At 38.6% G+C, this 19574-nt stretch overlaps 1 protein-coding gene across 1 annotated transcript in view; it reads right to left on the bottom strand.

Annotated features, from left to right (window-relative positions):
• The window catches only part of CRYL1 (crystallin lambda 1), a 179095-nt gene extending 159969 nt beyond the window's left edge, over positions 1–19126 (bottom strand). Inside the window, 2 exon segments of the mRNA XM_020968784.2 lie at positions 6211–6318; positions 18936–19126. Of these exon segments, the coding sequence (XP_020824443.1) occupies positions 6211–6318; positions 18936–18976 (149 nt within the window). The 5' untranslated portion in view covers positions 18977–19126.
• Between the last annotated feature and the right edge of the window lie 448 nt (positions 19127–19574).

Raw genomic sequence — 19574 nt, 5'->3', positions numbered from 1 at the left:
CAGCCACGTTGTACGATGACTAACTTTGATAGGCTTAGTCCTTTCTCAGCAATGCAAGGATCTAAGACATCTCCAAAGGTCTCAAGATGGAAAATGCTATCCACACCCAAAGAAAGAACTATGGAGTTTGAATGCAGATTGAAGCATATTATTTGCTCTTTTTTTCTTCTGTTTTGTTTCTTCTTTCTTGTGGTTCCTCCTATTGGTTCTAATTCTTCTTTACAATATGACTAATGTGAAAATATACTTAATAGGAATGTCTGTGAAGAGCCTATATCAGACCGCACGCCATCTTAGGGAGGGGAGAGGAAAGAAAGGGGGAGAAAATTTAAAATTCAAAAGCTTATGGAAGTGAATGTTGAAAACGAAAAATTAATTAATTTCAAAAAAAAAGATTTCTCTCTCAATGTGGAGAGCCAAGGAAGTAAAATACAGCATATATAGTACTGTACCATTTGACTGATGGGTTGGTTAGTTTTACTAATTTCCTTTTTTCTTCTTTTTTATTTTCTGTTATAAAAGATAGCTTGCTAGGTAGGGAAGGGTGGATAGGTTGAGAAATGAAGGTGATGAAAAACAAAACCTATTAATGAAAACATTTTAGATGTTTAAAAAATAATTAGCACTCAACCACCTGTCTCCTCCAGGAACTTGCTAGATTTCACCAAGTCCCAAGACCTTTACAAAACTGAATCACTTTCTCACAGGAACAGACAGAGCAATGTTTAACTTCATAATATGTTCTATTTTTTGTGCAGAATCAATAAAAGCAATAAAATAATACATAATAAGACATCTATTGTGCATCATCATGTCCAAAGCTTCTTTTAGACAATGGGTTCTTAACTTGGGGTCCGTAAACTTTTTTTTAATATTTTGATAACCATATTTTAATATAATTGGACTTTTTTGTAATCCTACCTATTTTATTTTATGTTTTTTAAAACATTATTCTAAGAAGGGGTCCATGACACAAAAAAAGGTTAAGAATCTCTGTTTTAGATGCAGGCAACCTATAGACAATGACATAGGACACTGGAAATAGGAGTTCTAGGAAAAACAATGTTTAGCTTTAGTCCACCAGAGTCACTTGTCCTTTAAGAAGGCAAAGGAGAGTACAAAACATATTCCAGTTATCAAGTTAAGTATAGCTCACATGTCAGGCAGGACCAGGCATTAGATGAAGAATCAGGAACTCCAGACCATGTCTGAGCCCCAATTTGTAACGTAAAAGATGGATTAGGGAGAAGACAAAATTTCCTATAGTTAAGTGTTTTTTCCTTTTCCCCTTCAGGGTACTGTCACATGAGAACCTCCAACTGCTTCCCTCTAGCTCACTGGTACAATGGAAGGCACGCCCTCAGCAAGGACAATCCTTGCTGCTCCCACCCCACCTGACAGCTCTCACTTTCAGCCCTCCAGTTTAAGTTTCAGGTAGCCCAGAGGTCTGTCCAATTCCCTCTGTCTCTTGAAGTTTTTCAGCTCTATGTGTGGGGGAGTGATCTAAGACATGATATACCTGTTACATCCTCCCCCCCAGCGAAACATTTGCAGGCCCCTGCAATACATAAGATGTGCTTGAGTGTCTATGAACACAGCATAAGAATCATAATTTATCATAACACAGTCATAAATAAGAATCCTAACTACAAAGTACAACATGGATACAGAAACTAATAAATGGCATGCACTTAGGGGTACATGTAGCTAACAACAGTAAATGCAACCAACATGGCACACAGCATCATACAATGTGTAATGTACAGTGAATAAATACATAGGTCACATGAAGAAACGTGTATAACTGACATAAATACCAAATTGGCATAACAGAACATGCATAACTACTACAAATAGCAAAATATATATACATGTAACAAATAAAAGCAGATAGCATATACAAAACACAACAGTACATGTAGTTACATACAGAGCACCTATAGAGCATACAATGTACCTCATTTGGTTACACAGGATCAAATTAAGAGCTGGAAAGGATCTTGGGGGTAATTTTACAAATGAGTACACTGGGGTCTATCTAGAAATAAAGACTGAGTGACTTGCCCAGGGCCACACAGTGAACATTTGTGGAATGCTATGATTCAACCAAGGCAAAGTCAAGAGAGATAATCACTACTTTAGCCCAGAATGAGATGACTAACAGGGCAGTAGCTTTCTTGGCTTTCTGACCAGACTGTTGATTCCCACTGTGAGAGATGATCTCTCAGAAGTGAAGCCTCCTCAAAGGGTTATTAGTTCTTGTTAATGGTTCTGGTATTGTTGCTTTTGAGTAGTACATGTGTACCAACACTAAGTGAAGACTCCTCAGAATACAAGACTCCCTCCCCTAGCCTTCTCCCTCCCCTACTCTTAGATAGTGTTAGCAGAAATTCCTGAGCCATAAGAGCATCCTATCTATATCATCCTCTAGCTAGTTATATGACCTTGGGTAAAAGGCTGCTGAAACTGTGAGGCCCTGAAAAGGGGAACATGCTAACATAATTTCTTTACCTCTTTGTTCTCTCTGTTACTGGGATAGTTTTTACACGAATAGATTGTACATCTGAGGCTCAGTCAATGAGCCGACAGGAAGGGGGTTAGGGTGGGCTGCTGCCTTAGGGTCTATATAATCTTGCCTTAAACAAAGAGCACTCGCATTCTTGGGGCAGCTTAGGCAGCACGGGGGCACACTTTCTCGGGAAAGTCCATAAAGAGATTTCTCCTTTTGGCAAACTTTTGTCAAGACTCTGGTTTTTAATTTGGGTAGGTGATCTCTGTCCCACACACCACTGAGTTAGGACTCTACTAAAACTCTACGACCTTTTTCATACAAACTACTGTCTAATCTTATCTCCTCCATCTTATGCCTGTGAAACTGATTTTTTAAACCCAAGACTAAGACTTCATATTCATCTCTATTAAAATTTCACCTTATTATATTTAGAACAATGTTCTAGCCTATCAAGATATTTTTGGATTTCAACTATATAATCCAATATTTAGTGATACCTCCCAGCCCGACATCATCTGTAAATCTGATCAGCATTACATCCATGCGTTTATCCAAATCACTGACAAAATGTTAACCAGCACAAGAACAAGGACAGCCCCCTGGAACCCTCTACTAGAGACTTCCTTCCAAGGTGTCATTAAAACATTAATTAATGATTTTTCTTTAGATCTAGTCATTTAACAAGTTCTGAACCCACTTTAACTGTACTAGCTCTCTGTTCCATATCTACTGATCTTGTTCTTCAAGAACAAGCTGCCAATTGTTTTGCTAAAAATCGAGGAAAACAATGACTACAGCATTCCTCTGTCCAATCCGTTCAGTAATCCTGTTCAATTAGGTTGGTGTGGCATAACTTGTTCTTGAGGAAGCTAAAGTTCACTGCTTTTGGTTTTTTTCCCCCAAAGTTTCATTAACCATCTCTTTCTTTATATGTTCCAAAATTCTGCCAGGAATCAAAGTCAAGCAGAGTGGCCTGTAAATTCTACACTCCATTCTCTTCCCTTTCTTTTGAAAATCAGGACATTTTGAAAAGGATGAACTCTGCCATAAAGCAGAAGCAGATAGCACAGTGCATTAAGAACCATAATTCTAGGGGCAGGTGGGTGGTGCAGTGGATAGAGCACCAGCCCTGGAGTCAGGAGGACCTGAGTTCAAATCCAGCCTCAGACACATAACACTCACTAGCTGTGTGACTCTGAGCAAGTCACTAAACCCCAATTGCCTCACAAAAAAAAAGAGAAAGAAAGAAAGAAAGGAAGGAAGGAAGGAAGGAAGGAAGGAAGGAAGGAAGGAAGGAAGGAAGGAAGGAAGGAAGGAAGGAAGGAAGGAAGGAAGGAAGGAAGGAAGGAAGAAAGGAAGAAAGGAAGAAAGGAAGGAAGGAAGGAAGGAAGGAAGGAAGAAAGGAAGAAAGGAAGAAAGGAAGGAAGGAAGAAAGGAAGAAAGGAAGAAAGGAAGAAAGGAAGAAAGGAAGGAAGGAAGAAAGGAAGAAAGGAAGAAAGAAAGAAAGAAAGAAAGAAAGAAAGAAAGAAAGAAAGAAAGAAAGAAAGAAAGAAAGAAAGAAAGAAAGAAAGAAAGAAAGAAAGAAAGAAAGAAAGAAAGAAAGAAAGAAAGAAAGAAAGAAAAGTACAATAGATTAGGTATACCACACACAGAGGTAAATGACATGGTAAGCCAGAGTTTGATAACCCAAAGATCCAAACTTTTGGGACAAAGAAAGAACTATGGAAGTCACTTATTTTTACCTTCTGTTGAGTTTTGTTTCATCTTTCTGATGGTTCCTCCTATTGGTTTTAATTTTAACTTACAACTTCACTAATGTGAAAATATGTTTAATGGGTATGTAAATGTAAAGTCTATATCAGATTGTGTGCAATCTTGAGGGGGGCAAGGAAGGGGAGAAAAATTTTCAACTAAAAAGCATATGGAAGTGATTGTTGATAAATCAAAATGAATTAATAAAAAAAAAGACTGAAAAAAAAAGAAATGAGAAGATGATCCTGGGAAGAGTTATATGAACTCAGTGAGCAGAACCAGGAGAACCTTGTACATAGTAATACCAATATTATATGATGATCAATTGTGAATGACTTAGCTATTTTGATCGACACAATGATCCAAGATAATTCTGAAGAACTTATGATGAAAAATGCTATCCACTTCCAGTGAAAGACCTGATGGAGTCTGAGTATAGAATGAAGCATAATTTTTTCCTTTATTTTTCTTGTTTTATATTGTTCTTGTTGTTCAGTCATATCTGATTCTTCATGATGCCATTTGAGGTATTCTAGGCAAAGATACTGGGGTGGTTTGCCATTTCCTTCTGTAGGATGAGGAAACTGAGGCAAACAGGGTTAAGTGACTTGCCCACAGTCACCCTGCTAGCAAGCGTCTGAGGCTGGCCCTCTTCAACTGCCACATACCTGCAACATTATTGGTCAAGAAACCAGTTTCTGGCATAGACTACTTGCTTCCTCTGAGGGACTGCAAATATTATGATGTAAACATTAACACCTTATGAGTACAATTTAACTTTCCACTTAACTTTACTCATAATGACTGTACATAAGGATAGCAGCAAACACTGGAGCTTAAGGAAGTTTTTAAAAATAAATACCAAGGCTTCCCCTCTATTTGTGGACTTTGAAACTGTTGTTTATTTTCAGATAATACCATTTAATTTAATTGTATGATTTGTCTGCACTAAGCTTATTTCCCTTTGCAGCCTCAGCCCTACATTGTTTTTTGTTATTGTCAGCATAGCTAATATGGAAATATCTTTTTCACGATTTCACATATATAATTTATATTACATTTCTTGCCTTCTCAATGGGTGGGGAATGAGCTGGCAGGAGGAAGAGAATTCAAAATAGGGAGAGAATTCAGAACTCAAAAAAAATTAAATGAATGTTAAAAATAAATAAGAAAAAAATTGTAAAAGAAAGATTTATGTGGAAGAAGATCTGGATTATAGGATTTAGAGCTGAAAAGGACCTCAGATCTCTAGTTCAAAACCAACCTCTAATTTTACAAATAAGGAAATAAAAGACCCAAAGAGATTAAGAAGCTTGACCAAGGTCGTAAAGCTTGACCAAGATAGTAAATGGTGGGGCTGAGATTTAAACCTACATATAGGATGGGAACTGAAGTAGAAGTTTGAGGCCACTATACTTCACTGGCCGGATGAGTAAGGACAGATGTGGAATAGGGCAGTGGCATCAGCTTCCACAACCAGGGATGCTGAGGGCATAGCTAGTATGTATAGGTTTTAAGGAGTTCAATCCAGACTTCTGGGATAGTAAATAAGTGCTAGTTACGTTCCCCAAGCCCGACTGATCCCATGCTTAGTGCCAGCTCCAAAGCCTCAACCCTAGATAATGGGGGGAAGAAGCACCTCTAGAGGGATGCCCTGCATGCAGAGCAAGCACTCTCGGCACCCTGAGGCTCAGGATAGACAGGTCCCATTAATGTATTCCCTGGCCCAGCACTGTTTCCAGTAGTGATGCCGCTTGTCAAAGTAAGCACTCCAAAACTATTTATTGAATTGAAGGAGTGAGATCACCCTCCTATTGGGCAATATTCTCAAGGCTGTACACAGTCAAGACAAACCAAGTTTGTTTATAGTCTTTAGTTCTATGTCTCTCTTTAAAAAGAAATAACAGAAACTTCAGTGTCACACTGGAAAGTACGAGCTGGCTTACCTGATGTGTTCCAGCGCCTTGGTTATTTGCTGCTGCTCAATATCATAGAGTTTTACTTTGAAACCTCCACTGGCAAATAACATAGCCCAGCTTCGGCCAATGAGTCCGCTAGAGGGAAAGGAAGATCAAGAGCCAGCATAAGTCATCTGAATAACTGAAATGCATTTTATGCTAAAAGACAACATTAGAGCAGAAGAATACAGATAGATTTTGTCTTCTTATTTGAAATCTGAAACAAAATTTCTTAATAATTGTCCTTTTTGGAGCAGCTAGGTGGCACAGTGGATAGAACATGGGCCCTGGAGTCAGGAGGATCTGAGTTCAAATCTAGTCTCAGACACATAACACTCACTAGCTGTGTGACTCTGACCAAGTCACTTAACCCCAATTGCCTCACTAATAATAATAATAATTTTCCTTTTCTAATAAGTGACTCTCTCTCTCTCTCTCTCTCTCTCTCTCTCTCTCTCTCTCTCTCTCTCTCTCTCTCTCTCTCATACACACACACACACACACACACACACACACACACAGAGTTGTCTTGTAGTGGCAGCCCTTCCAGGACCCAGAATTAGAGTGGTACAGAGCAAAGAAATTTTCTTTCACTTCCAGTCCTGAAATGAACCACATAAACCTGGATCTGAATAAAAGTTTGGATTATATACCCAGAGTAGGCTGGGAATACTCTCATAACATGAAGAAATTAATTGGTAAGCACAAAAACTATGATTTGAAAATAACATTACTCAGTTTTTGAGCTAAAAAAAACTCTTAGCAAAAAAGCAACCATTGCCCTCCTACGAATATTTAAATGTTGACCTGTTTTTGCCTGTGTTCAACTTTTATTTACATATTAGAATAGAAAAACCTTTCTTGAAAAGGAAAAATCAGTTTATACTCAGTGTGAAGAAAACTGCCAAATAATAAGGTTTAGTAGGTTTCTAATACCTAGTTCCATTGTATTTTAATATTTGTTACTTCAACAATCTATAATCTCAATAATATAGGATTTACCCTGACAAAAGGGACTTAAGACTCAGCTCAAATTCTACCTTCTGCAAAAATCCTTTCACTTCTGTGAGCTCCCACCTACTCCCTCTGAGATTACCTTCCATTTTCCTTATATATGTCTTATATGTAGAAGGATCTGTGAGATAATAGAGGCAAGAATCACAAAGGAGAAGTGAATAACCATTTATTTAATAATGTGTCAGATACTGTGTTAAGTACTGGGGATACAAAGAATGACACAAAACAGTCCTTGTCCTCAAGGAGCTCACATTCTAATGAGGGAGACAACATTTAAACAACAAGTACATACAAGACATATGTAGGGAAAATGGAAGGTAATCTCAGAGGGAATACACCCAGCCTACTTTGGGAATATAATCCACACTTTTATTCAGATCCAGTTTTCTGTGGTTCATTTCAGCCCCAGAGGGGAAACAAAATTTCTATGCGCTGCACTGCTCTAATTCTGGACCCTGGAAGGACTGCCCCTAGAGGGCAACTGAGTATTTTCTCTAACAATCTAGAAAGGAAATAGTAATTTATAGTCTTTTCATTATTTTCCAATAGCACTTTGTCCTCTGTTCCTCACTGCCACCTAAATAATTCTCTCAGTCCAATTCCTTCCACTTTTCCACATTTCCCCAGGCCAGGTCCCACTTCCTTTGTTGTTCTGGGGCTGTGACTGACTAGGTAAACTTTGCCTCAGCTTTCTGTTTCCATAGGCCACTAAGAAAGGGATTCCCCTAGCAACACACTACTCTAGGTGGACTCCATTTACCTGAAAGTTTGTTTGCCTTTCTTGAGCTAAGCAGGAAGCAAAACTAGAGTATCACTATAATGGACCCCTTCCCAAATTATTAAATGAACACTAGTCACAGCCACTGGTTAATTACTCTTGAAGGCTCCATTTTTGGAGGGGCTCAGAATGGCCTGTCTTCATTCTCCTCCTGAACCAGTTCCTGACTTTCTAGATTTCAACACCATGCCCTGGCACCAGGTATCTTCATCTCCTCCTTCCCCACTTTCAGCTCCCTGTTGTATGTTCACTTCCCCCACCAGAATGTAAGCTCCTTGAGCACAGGATCTGTCCAATACACGTGTTTAATAAACACTTGTTGCTCTCCTTCTTCACTTCTTCATTCAGCAGGCATTTATTACCTAATACTATTACCTACTGCAAGCCCAAAGGGGAGCAAGGGGCAGTGGACAGAGAAATGCCGTGACTCCAAGTTCCAAGGCTGTTTAACCCAGGACAAATCACTTAACCTCTCTGTGACCCCACACAATAGACTAGAAGTTGCAAAGCAGATACACATTAGAGAAAGTTCCTTCTATGGAAGAATACAAGCGAAACCACAAGTCTCATTTTTTTAAACAAAATGAAAGAGCAATCAGGATGTTGGGCAGCAATTAGACATGGGACACACTTGGCCAAACAGCCAAAGCTGTTTAGGAGGCAAATGGTAGTACAGGAGGTTGTCCTAAGTCCAGAGTCTGATCCTCAGGATCAGTAACACAATCTACCCACGATTACGTGATCAGGCTCTGGGAAACTGATTTCATAAGGCATCATGCATATTAAAAACTGGAGCCATCTCTCTCTTCAAAGGGCTTACCTGAGTTTTTGTTTTGTTCTTTTTTTTTTCAGTCTTTCTTTTAACATAATATCTACTTACAGCTTCAAAAAAAGTTTTCTTCTTTTGGTCCAGACTTTTGATTTCATCACTATAGGGAACTCCCCAAACCAAAGCATATCAGCTATTAATAACTTACACCCTTAGAGTGTTGCCTGGAATACTGAGAGGCAAGTAATTTGCCCACATGCAGAGAACTTGTATGTGCTAGAGGCAGAACTCCAACTCAGGGCTTTCTGACTCTGAAGACATCCTCTTTTCCACCTCTCTAAGCTATCTCTCAAGCTAAATGAGAGGAACACTAATTGTGGAACTCTGATCAGTCTGCTTTGAAGAGTCAGCCCCTGGATTCTAATACAATTGTACATAACGGGGAACAAAACACAAAAAGGGGAAACAAAAGAAAAGTACATCTCTGTTTGTGCTAGCAAGAGTGCTAAGGTAAAGACCGAAAACTGGGAGAGAGCTATATTCAGAAAATTTCTAGTCTTCTTCCTAATTAGTATGGCAACTCAATGCTTACTTAAAGAGCGCTGTAAACACAGTCAGGGCCATTTTTGAGACAGAGGGTCAAATGGTGCTGTGAAAGGTTGTGTATAAAGTCAAAAGCTGACAGTATACTGACACAATTGGCATAACTCATGACGCAATTGATGCTTCATGTTTTAAATGTATATTTAAACATGTAATAGTGCCCTTCACATATGAATAGGATATAAGTAAGCAACTGCTAAAAGTACAGAGGTAATAGGGAGCCACTGAGGGTTCTTGATCTGAGACATGGTCAGATTTGTGATACTGTAATAACAACAACAACAATAATAATAGCAATAATATAACAACTAGCTTTTATATAGTACTTTAAGATTTGCAAAACACTTTACAAATATTATCTCATTTGATCCTCACAACAACCCCAGAATAAGTGTTTTTATTATACTCATTTCACATTTCAGGAAACTGAGGCAGGCAGGTTAAGAAACTTGCCCAGGGTCATACAGCTAGTAAGGATCTGAAGCAGAATTTGAATTCAGGTCTTCCTGATCCAGATCCAGCACTCTACCCACTGTACCACTTACCTGCCTTCATTTAGGAATATTAAGTTGGCAGCTGGGGGATGGATTCAAGAGGAAAGAGTCTGGATGCAGGGAGACCAAAGAAGAGAGAAGAGAAGATAGTCAAACAAAGACCCTTATGAAAAGCTTACCTAAAGGGATTGGGAAGAAGAAGAAAAGCCCAAAAAAGGAGATAAAAAAGGAGATGTCTGCTGAAAGAAAACTAGAAAAATGAGGCATCTTTGAAGGCAAAGGAAAAGTATCTAAAAGGAGGTGGTGGTAGTCAAAATACCAAACGCTGCTAGAAGTCAAGTATAATGTGGACTAAAAGAAAAGCCAATGGATTTAGCAATCACAAGGTCACTGGTCATCACCTTAGAGACAGTAATTGTGGTAGAGTGGTGGAGATGGAAGCCAGATTGCAAAGGGCTGAGGGCAAAGTCCGAGGTAATGAAAGGAAGGTAAAAATTTTTCAGTAAGGGGAAATAGAGACAAGTGGTGAGGAAACAAGGTGAAACCATTAAGAAAAGGCTTCTTTTTTTTTACATTGAAGAGACTAAAATATAACATATTCATAAGCAGATGAGAATGGTCTGAGGGAGGAAATGAAAATACCTGAGAGGGAATGACTGTTGGGACAAGGAGTCAAGCTGGGATGATCAAGGTCTCAGATGAAGAGATGGATAAGCCTTTTTGAGAACCATTAGACTGTCAGCTACTTGAGGGCAAGGATGGTTGTTTGTATACTCAGCACTTAGCACAGTTCCTGACACACAATAAGTGCTTAATAAATATTTGTTCACTGATTGAAGTATGGAAGAACAGGGTAGGCATTACTTTTTAAAAAAAGTATATAAACATTTGCTATTTATGGTAACTTGGGGATTTCTGGAAGTATTGGTTAAATAATTTATTGAATTAGCATAGTCTTCAAGTAAATATGGGACTTTTGGGGCTTGGCACTGATAGACCAAGGTTTACAGATACTCCTTGGATGTGAACTATTCACATGTGTAAAATCTTTCCAACACTCGAAACCAAACTGGATAGTTCAAGGCTGAACAGTATCCTAGAAAAAATGAAATGTCAAAAGCGCATTACTTCCCCCCCAAAAGGTACTGAATAGTGAAATGAAATGGGGCCTAAAAAAGCTCTAACAACACTGCAGCCTCAGTTTATAGCTGTCGATTGCTAAGGAAAAGCAACAAAATGAAAGAGCAACCAGGATGTTGGGCAGCAATTAGATATGGGACACATTTAGTCAAACAGCCAAAGCTGTTTAGGAGGTAAATGGTAGTACAGGAGGTTGTCCTAAGTCCAGAGTCTGATCCTCAGGATCAGTAATACAATCTACCCACAATTACGTGATCAGGCTCTGGGAATTGATTTCATATGTAACTTCTTAAGAGATTGGTTTATAAACCAGACAACAGTTTACTGATTTACAACAGGAGATATACTTGGCAGGATGACCAATACCAATCATTTGCATGAGGTATATCACTCCTCTGGGCAAGATATTCAGAGACCAAAGTAGCAAACTGAAGAATGCTGGGTAAGCATAAAAATGGAGCTTGGCCCCAGAGGCCAGAATGAGAAACAATCTGTAGAAGTTGAAGAGAGACAAATTTCAACTCCATGTAAGGAAAAACTTCCTATCAATTAGAGTAGTCCGAAAATAGACTAGCTTGTCTCAAAAGGTAGTAGGTTCCTTCACCATTCAATCTTGCAAAAAACACTAAACCCCCTACTCTGTGCAACACATTACCCTAGACAAAAATGAAACAGTCTCTTACATTCTATTAGTGAGACACAATGTATACAAGTAACAGTAAAGACAAAGTTATTTCAGGAAGGATAGAGTACTAACCAACAACCTAGGTGAGGGGACAAATGAGGAAAGGTTTTACATGGGAAATGGTACCTATATTGAACCCTGAATGTCATTAGGGATTCTAGGAGGGAGTGCATTCCAGGAATGAGGGGAACCGCCTATGTAAAAGCAGAGACAGGAGACAGAAGGTTGAGTTCAGGAAATAGCCAGTTGGCCAGTTCAGGAAAGTATAAAAGAGAACCACAGAAAGAAGTCTGCAAAGGGAGCTGTAGACCAGGCTGTGCATGCTGGGAAGTTTGTACAATAGTTTATCCTAGAGATAAAAGGTTGTCACTGCAGATTTTTGAGCAGGGCGATGACATAGGCCTGTGCTTTAACAATATTAATTTAACAATATCAACAATATCAATTAATTAACAATATCAGCTATGTTGAAGATAAATGGAGAGACTAGAATCAGAGAACAAGAAGCTGTTAGTAATAGTTCAGGCAGGCTACTTCCATGTTAATCTTACTGATCCATTAATCTAGTGGTAGCACTCAGCTCAGAAAATCTTTATCTTACCTACCTACCTCTTACCTACCAAGTAACATTAAAACTCTTTTGCCCAGGATTTGAGGCCCTCCACAATACGGCACCACCTTTCTAGCCTCATCTCATACCTACCATAATGGAAAAATAGTGCTTCCTACTCCCACAACATGTTCTGAGATTTTTCTCTTTTCTCAAGCTGTTCCCTATACCTGTAATCTCAGCAGTTTTAATAACTTAAAACTACACTAAGACTTTTGGAATACCCCCTGTGTATATGTGCATCAACAAAGGCATCATGGAATAGGAAGGAAGAATAAAATATTTTTATTATTTAACCTTAATTCTATCCCTTGCTATAGGAGTAACTCTACAATCAACTACATTCCTACTATATGCCTGGCCCTGACTCTAAAAATAATTTTTTAATTAAAAGTCTGATTCTTCCAATTGATCAATTTTTTTACTGATATATCTCTTCAATCCAAATAGGCTACCTGGTCAAGTCCTAAAAGTCAAAATTCTTTTTTAAAAAAAATTTTTATGGGAAGTCTGATTCTTCCAATCATCCAGTTTATTACTGATACATATCTCCAATCCAAAGGGGTTATCTAGTCAAGTCCTTAAAGTTAATTAACTTATCTTCATTCCCTCCATGGGAAAAACTCACTTTGCATCTGAAAATAACCTCAACAGAAGAACTGAGTGCATTAGGCTCTATTATTCAGTAAACTCATTTTACAGTAAAACTAAGAGGTATCTGATGCAAAGTAGAAAAAAAGAACTAAAAATGTTAGCGAAAGGTGACAAAATAAGGGAAGAAAGCAGCTGCAGAAGGTAGCACTGCCTCAGCCTATAAAAAGCAAAAAGAAAAAAGATACTATAACAACTTCCAGAAGTAAATACTTTCCAAAATAGCTAAAAGATTGGTTGACTGAATATACTGAGGCAACTAGACTGTGCAGTGGATAAACCACTGGGCCAGGCATCTCAGAACTATCTAAGTTCAATTCCAGCTTCAGATATTTACTAGCTGTGTGACCTCAGAGAAGTCACAATGGTTTGCTTCAGTTTGCACATCTATAAAATGAGGATCATAATAACACCTACCTCCTGGGATTGTTGTGAAGATCAAATGAGATAATAATTGTAAATTGTAAAAGTTTTTGGCACAGTTCCTAGCATATTGTAGGCACTCAATAAATGCCTATTTCCTTCCTTATATTTTCTTCTTCATTTATTTTATACTGTAAATGGATATAAATAATATCCAAGTTAGTTCCAACACTTAAGTATGATTATAAAAAGGGAAGAGGTAGGGAGTAACCCTTTCTGCTGGCGGACTATTTATGTAGCAATTAATAAAAAGTAAAGGGGACATTTCAGAAATGTTTTTCATTGAGATCCCAAATAGGCCAATGACCACAGCAGGAGACAGAAGTTTAATATAACATGATTCATTAGGGGCATAACATTAAACTGGTACTGTTGATAAGATAAGCTGTGCTTAGGATAGGCACACTGTGAACAAGTAGACAAAATTACACCTTAGCCTTACAAAATTATTAACTTGTTTTTAGTACCAGAATAAGTGATTTTAAATCAAATACCGAATGATGAAGGATGAAGCTGCCCAATGTACCTTCTAAATTGGAAACCATCAAAGCAGAAATGGATGTTCAAGATGATCCTGTCTAAGCCGTTCATTTTACTGATGAGGAAACTGAGGCCCAAGGAGGTGATGACTTGCCCAAGGTCACACAGCTCATCATTAATGATAATTTTATCATTCTTGAATTCAGATCTCCTGACTCTAATCCAGTAGTCTCTCCATAATGCCATGCTGCCTCTTTTATAATTCTTTATGGTGTTTTGCTACAAAGCCAAAACTTTCAAAAGTGAAAACATAAGCTACTACTAAAAGACTGAATCCAGAGTTTCCATTTTCCAAAATGAAAAGAATGTCTGTTTTATTTTTCCAACTTATTTATCATCAATGCCTCTAAATTCACATAATAATAGCTAGCATTTATATAGCACCTCCTACGTGCCAGGCACTGTGCTAAGCACTTTACAAATATTATCTCGTTTGATCTTCACACAACCATGGGAGGTAGGTGCTATTATTGTTTACATTTTACAGTTAAGGAAATTGAGGCAGACAGAGGTTAAGCAATGTGCCCAGGGTTACACAGCTAGTAAAGTACATGAGACTGGACTTAAGCTCAGGTCTTCCTGACTTCAGGCAGAGGTCTCTATCCAGTGGGCCACTTAAGACTTGAAATAAAGCTATTCTAGATCAAGGAGCATCATTTAACATTTTCTGGTGTCTTATATCTTCTCTTAAAGTTAACTTAAAACAACTTCTAACTTTTGATCTTAATCTGCTAAAAAGATATAAATAATAATAAAGATAATAGTTGGCATTCATATAAGCACTTTTAGGTTCATGAAGGGCTTTACGTATGTTACTCATGGGATCCTTGAGACAACCCTATCCTATAGGTGCTATTATTATCCCCATTTTACAGTTAGGAAATGGAGTTTGAGAGGGGTTAAATGACTTGCTGAGAGCCACTTCACTTTTAAGTGTCTGAAGCAAGGACTGAAAGCTGGTCTTCCTGACTCCGACTCCAACAATCATTCATTCCATTCTCTGAACCACCTAGATGTCACAAGAACTATTCCTATAACAAAAGAGATTTTAGCACACCAAGTCTTGCAGTGATTCTCTTTAAAAAAATTAAAATGTTTCGTTCTTACATCATCTACATTTCCCAATATAATCCCACCCCTCCCTCACCCAGAAAGTCATCCCTTATAATAAATTTTAAAAGGATCAGTAAAATTGATCAACACATCAACCAAGTCTGAAATCATGTGCTGATGTTCTCCAGTCAAGTCACCTCTTTAATTCAAGTTTGTCATTATAATTTCAAAACGTTCGGCTTTGGTTTGTTATTGTTGTAGTCACTGTATATATTGTTTTGCTGGCTCTGCTTACTTCATTCTGAATTAGTATATGTCTTCCTACGCTTCCCTGAATTCTTCAAATTCCATTACATTCGTGTACAACTAGTTCAGCCATTTTCTAAAGTCAAGGAGACCTAAGCTCAAATCCAGCCTCTGATATTTACTAGCTATGTGATCCTGGGCACATTCATATACTAGTTTAGCCATTTCCCCTAGCATCTTTGTTTCTAGTTCTTTGTTACTACAAAAAGTGGTACAAAAAGATTTTGGTATATACAAGGCCTTTTTTTTTCTTTCATTGGCTTCCTTGGGGTAGATACCTACTCAACAGTGAGATCTCTAGATGAAAGGATATGGACATTTTAGTCACTTTCCTACCATAATTTCAAACTGCTTTCCCAAAAACAGTTGGACTAGCTCACAGTTCCACCAACATTTCACTAGTGTGCCCGTCTTTCCACAATCCTTCTAACACTGACTATTCCCATCTTTTTTCATCTTTACCAATTTGCTGGGTATGTAAGGATGTTTTTAAAATGATTCCCAGTAAGTGCCTGATTAATGCTTTTAGACTGAATAAAAATAAAAATAAGCACATAAGAAGAAAAATTAATACTACTGAGATTTTCTTGAAAAATGCCAATATTTATTACAAAACCAAAACAAAAAGTTACTGTATTTGTTGTTTTTTTTAAAAAAAAGGTAAATACATCAAGCTTCTCTTTCATAAGGTTACAAATCTAAGCAAAAATCTAATCTTAACAAAAACAAAAATATATTCATTAAGTCCCTCCCCTATAGAATAGGATAGGACTGTCAATACAATATACTACAATCTCATCTTGTGAGTACTACTCCCATCCACACAGATCATCACTTAGTAGATGACTCCAAGTTGATGTGGCAAAAAAAAAAAAAGTTATCAAAAGTTGATCAGCTGGTGATCTGGTCTGTCTCATCTCAGTTAGCTAGGCTACTTTGGAGCTGACACTAAGGCCTCCATAGTCAGTCCAACAAGCATTTATTAAGCACTTTGTGCCAGACACTCTCTCTGCTAAGGGTTGTGGATACAAAGAACACAAGGAGGGCGGGAGGAGGGGTATAAATCACCGGCCCAAGAAGCTTACATTTGAAGGAGACAACATCTAAATAACTAGGCATATATTAATATGTATGATATATACAAAGGAGATGTGAGGGAAATCTCAGAGATAGTCAATAGCAGCTAGAGTGGATAGTGCAGGCCTCTTGCAAAAGGCGGAATATGAGTTTAGACTTTAAGTCAAGGAAACTAGTGGGTGAAGCTGGCGTGTAACTTTTAAGAACCCAGGATTATGGCTTTGGTGGAGGTCTTTAGAACAGGGTTCAAAGTGTACACGTAATCAGGAACACATTTACTGTGTCAAATATAGCTATCCTATAAAATTTCACACACAACTTAAATGACCACTTGCAAACACTACTCCTGTTTTCAACTTTTACAATCATGTTCCTTTGTATAGGGTAATACACAGCTGTACTTCAATCTTCCTGTGTATTCGCATTTACTAGTCAAGATGACAAGCATTTATTAAGTGCTTACTACGTGCCAGGGACTCTTATAAGTGATAGAAATAGAAAGAAAGAAAAAAACCAGTCCTGGCTCTCAAGGAGTTCAGTCTATAGGGGTGATTATTCCTTGAAAGTTGTCATTTTCCCCTCTTTAGCTTCCTTCTCACTAGCCCTATTCCTACTAGTCCTTTCCCTCTTTTCCAGTTCCAAGTACCACCTCCACTGAGGGCATTTCTCTAAAGTCGTGGGGCCTAGTGGTATTCACAAAAATAGCTGAGAAATTCTTTTGGAAAGTACCCTTTAGAAAAACAGAAGAGGATTTTATATGCAAAGAGAACATTTCTGATAACTGCCTTTTACCAGGAATCTGGTATTTGACAGAAAATGGGGAAAGCCAATAGCCAAATGTTTTTCTTAAATTAAAATGGGGGGCAGCAGCTATGTGGCACTGTGCATAAAGCAAGTTAAAATCTGGCCTCAGACACTTACCAGCTGTGTGACCTTAGGCAAGTCTGACTGCCTCAAAAAGAAAATTAAAATGGATATTTGGGTACTCTGAAATCCAAATGTGTGACTTATAGGAATCCCTTAGTAAACTGCCCAAGCCCAATCTACATCTTTTTTCCATTTTTTGCTTGTTTTCATTGGGAAAGAAACTAAAGGAGAGATTTGAAGAGTGGGGGACATGCATTTCAATACATATTATGAAGACAAGGTTTTTTATCTTAATTAAGACAAATTTATGTTAGGAGCACTTTGGGATTTAAAATTAAATTGCAATTCCATTTTCTATGATATATTAGAAATAAGCTGAAGTCATTCAGACTTCAGGAAATGTGGTTGCTACACAGCAGACCTCCAAACATGTCAAAAGAGCACTAAGCATGGCATTCATCCCCTCCAGATAACCATTTCTATCTACAAGGTCACTTTTTTTTCCTTCACCACACAACAACAGGCCAAAGTCATGCACAGACAGGCCAAAGTCAGGTTAATCTTCACCGTTTCCTGGACAGAAAGTCAACAGGAAACTTACAGAATTCACCAATTCTATTAGTAATAAATGATAAGAGAAATACATGTAACTGTTTCCTCAACTTGGTTTTTCCAGGGACAAGAAACCAAACACCTCAATTGTGTGAAGTCAATTGTCCAAAGCCATTTTGGAGTTTGAATGTCCTACTACTACTCGGGGTGGTGGGAGGGGAAGGTTATTATGTTTTGTATAAAAACAGGAAAAGTTTATTTTCAGAAATAAATCTATTGTTATAGGCTTTAAATATATCTCAAATTGGTAACATGTCATCCAATGGAAAATTGTCATTCTGCCACTTCACTTACGGAAGGTTTCCCCATACTGATCCCAAGTCAAAAGAAGAGTTAAAAGGAATAACTGGGCTAAGAAAGGGTGAGCTTTCTTCTGCAAAAAAAAAACCTTCTCCCAGTCCTTAATCTTCGTGCCTTCCCTTTGTGTCTATCCCCAGTTAATCCGGCATATATGTTGTTTGTACATAGTGGTTCACGTGGTGTGGCCGATATTAAACCGAAACCTCCTTAAGAGCAGGGACTCTCTTTTTGCTTCTCTGAGTGAGTATGCAGATGCCTGACACATAAGTGTTCGTTGACTGACTGCTTCCAGTAGACTGAATTAAATTCACCTAAAGGTGCTGCTCCTGTTTCAAGGCTCCCATCCAGCCTCCCAGAAAGATGACTGAAATGCATCACCGAGCTTTAAGAAAACATAAGAAACTGAACACCACCACATTCCCCTCCTCCAGCGCCAGGGAGGCCACGGGCTTTGAGTGAGTAACTTAATTACAAAGCAGGAACAAGCACAGGGCTGTGTGCTTTCTTCCAAAGAAACAGCTGGATATCGGGTTGCATTTTGAATAAGGAGGGCTTTATTAAAAAATAAAATAAAAGTAATTTGAAAACAGGAAAATCGGCCGCAGCTGCCAGAAACGCCACGCCGCGGGGGTCGGGGGAGGAAATGAAGAGAGGGATGGATGGAGGGGGCGGCTCCACACTCAGGAACAAACAACTACAACCTCCAACTTCTCTTATTCTCCTTAAGGTCGCAAATGGCAGCTAGCCGGGCTCTTGGGGCCAACAGTTGGGCACGCCGAAAGATTTACCTGCCAAAAATCACAACACTGCCATCCTGAGTGGAAGTCATCTCCTGCTCTGGAGGGGTCACAGCGGGGAGCCCGATGCCTGAGTAGACCCTGCTGCAGCAGCAGGAGGAGAAGGTGGTGGCGGTGCAGACCAGCCTGCGGAGTTCTGAGACTGGGACTCTTAAAGGGCTCGGAGAGGAATGTAACTCACACGCTCATTGGCTCCTTCCTTCTCTTCTCAGGGTAGTGAGGACTACCCTGAAGGGAGGTGAAAGGAGTCCTCCGATAGGCTGCGGGAAGTGAGCGCTTGGGGAAACGTGATTACAGTTGGGGAGACGTGATTACAGTTGGGGAGACCTTCGCCAGAAAGCTTGCGGGCGGGCGAGCTAATCAGCACAACTATATATCTTAACCCCATGGTGAAGAAAGGGCTGAATTGCCAGGTGGGGCTGGTGAAGTTCATAAATCCGTTGGATGAAGTAATGCCTAAAAAACTGTATGAGGATGGAAAGTAACAGGATTAGTCAACTGCTTGGGCAATTTCTTCTTTTCTCCTTTAAAAAAAACTTGTATTTTCCAACCTTAGAATTTAAAACCAAGTTGTTTTAGTTTGCTAGGCAAAAGCCTGGTCTTTTCTGCAAATGGATTGTTCACAAATGA

This window comes from Phascolarctos cinereus, unplaced genomic scaffold, assembly GCF_003287225.1.
Source record: "Phascolarctos cinereus isolate Bilbo 61053 unplaced genomic scaffold, phaCin_HiC Scaffold_726;HRSCAF=1367, whole genome shotgun sequence".
NCBI classification, from domain to species: Eukaryota; Metazoa; Chordata; class Mammalia; order Diprotodontia; family Phascolarctidae; genus Phascolarctos; species Phascolarctos cinereus.
This window is presented reverse-complemented; position numbering and strand designations above follow the sequence as displayed.